At 40.5% G+C, this 1394-nt stretch overlaps 1 protein-coding gene across 1 annotated transcript; it reads right to left on the bottom strand.

The window, feature by feature from the left end:
* Positions 1–818: 818 nt before the first annotated feature.
* On the bottom strand, positions 819–1088 carry SERTM2 (serine rich and transmembrane domain containing 2; the record flags this gene model as incomplete). Its single annotated transcript, XM_080909969.1, has 1 exon — positions 819–1088. The coding sequence occupies one exon, from the start codon at positions 1086–1088 to the stop codon at positions 819–821; it is 270 nt and encodes an 89-aa protein (XP_080766095.1).
* Between the last annotated feature and the right edge of the window lie 306 nt (positions 1089–1394).

Raw genomic sequence — 1394 nt, 5'->3', positions numbered from 1 at the left:
CAAGTCTGCCTTCAAATCAAGTTCATATTCATGTGCAACTCAATCCTGGGAGGGCAATGAAGAAGCTGCATTTATAATGTAGAACATTATCATGAGAACAGTTTGACTTAATTTCTCCTTGATTTGGAGGCAGCTCCTTGTCTCAGATTGTCGTAATACATCTGCCATCCTCTGAGTTTTTACACGTTCAGTCATAGTAACAACTCAGATACAATATACACATTTTTTTTTTCACTAGAGATTGTCTGCAAAATTTCTCTTTAAATTCTAACAGGTTCTTTAAATATCTTCTTTTGTTTTGAAGAAACCTGATGTCTTTTTTGAGGAAAGATGAACAATCCTTACCATTCACCTGTGACATGATTTAGTTCTATGTCAGGAGACATCTGTGCTATGTGTGAAGCAATTCTTTAGGGCTATGGTAATAAATTAAAGCCTGTCATTTTTCTGGGGGAGGGGTCCTCACACATTTAATGGTAAAGTCTTGTTCACTCTTGCAGCTTTTAGGGATCTTGTGTTTTAACGACTGCTGTTTATGAATTTCTGTGGTCTGAGGTTTGTTCAAGGCTCAGGCTCTCTTTGGTTACTATGGAAACCTGCCAGCCCAGTCAGCTGCTATTTCCTGGATTCCATTAAAAGAATGACTCTTAAGCCTTTTAGAGGTCCCACAAGCACAGTCAAGAGGCAAAATGACTCCTATCAAACACAAGCAGCTTGTCGTTACATGGAAATTCTCACGTAAGAAAGGAAGCCTTCCTAGGCATCAGCATGCCAGGAGTTTTTGCTCATATTCGCTGAATCTCACCATCATACTGACTTTAAGGAGTGGGAATTCGGCTTTGCATCTCTACATCTGTGAACTGAGGAACACTTTCGGTGCTGTCAGTGATGGGTGAGATGACATGTTTGAGCCGAAGAAGCATTGTGAAGAGCAAGATGAGAAGAATGGCCAGGAGACTCAGGAATAATCCAACATACATGTACAGGTTGGAATACTTGTCAGAAGTGGTGTCAACCTCTGTTGCCAGAGTGGGAAAATGGGCCCGTCCTGTGAGATTTCCATGGTACTTAAAATGTACCTCCGTCATCACTCGACACTTGAGTTGCTATTTGCTTCTTTTTGATTTCTATTGCCCTTGAAGCATTCCACTGTCCCTTGGCCTGTCTGTGAATGTATTGGTGGCGATCTAACTGTCGGCTACAGAGGGAAATCAGTAGTAGTGTATTAGCAAGAAGGCAGTGGTCTTCTACGTTGCCAACGGTTGTGCTTCCCTTCCCTCTAGCAAGCAACCCTCGCCATGATTGGTTTATCAGAACTTCTTAGTAAGTTTAGCTAAATAAATAGATGAATAAATAAATAAATAAATAAATAAATCTATATTGAGTTCTCACAC

Source organism: Micromys minutus (assembly GCF_963924665.1).
Source record: "Micromys minutus genome assembly, chromosome: X".
Classification (NCBI taxonomy): domain Eukaryota; kingdom Metazoa; phylum Chordata; class Mammalia; order Rodentia; family Muridae; genus Micromys; species Micromys minutus.
The sequence above is the reverse complement of the archived record's forward strand: the minus strand, read 5'-3'. Positions and strand labels throughout refer to the sequence as shown.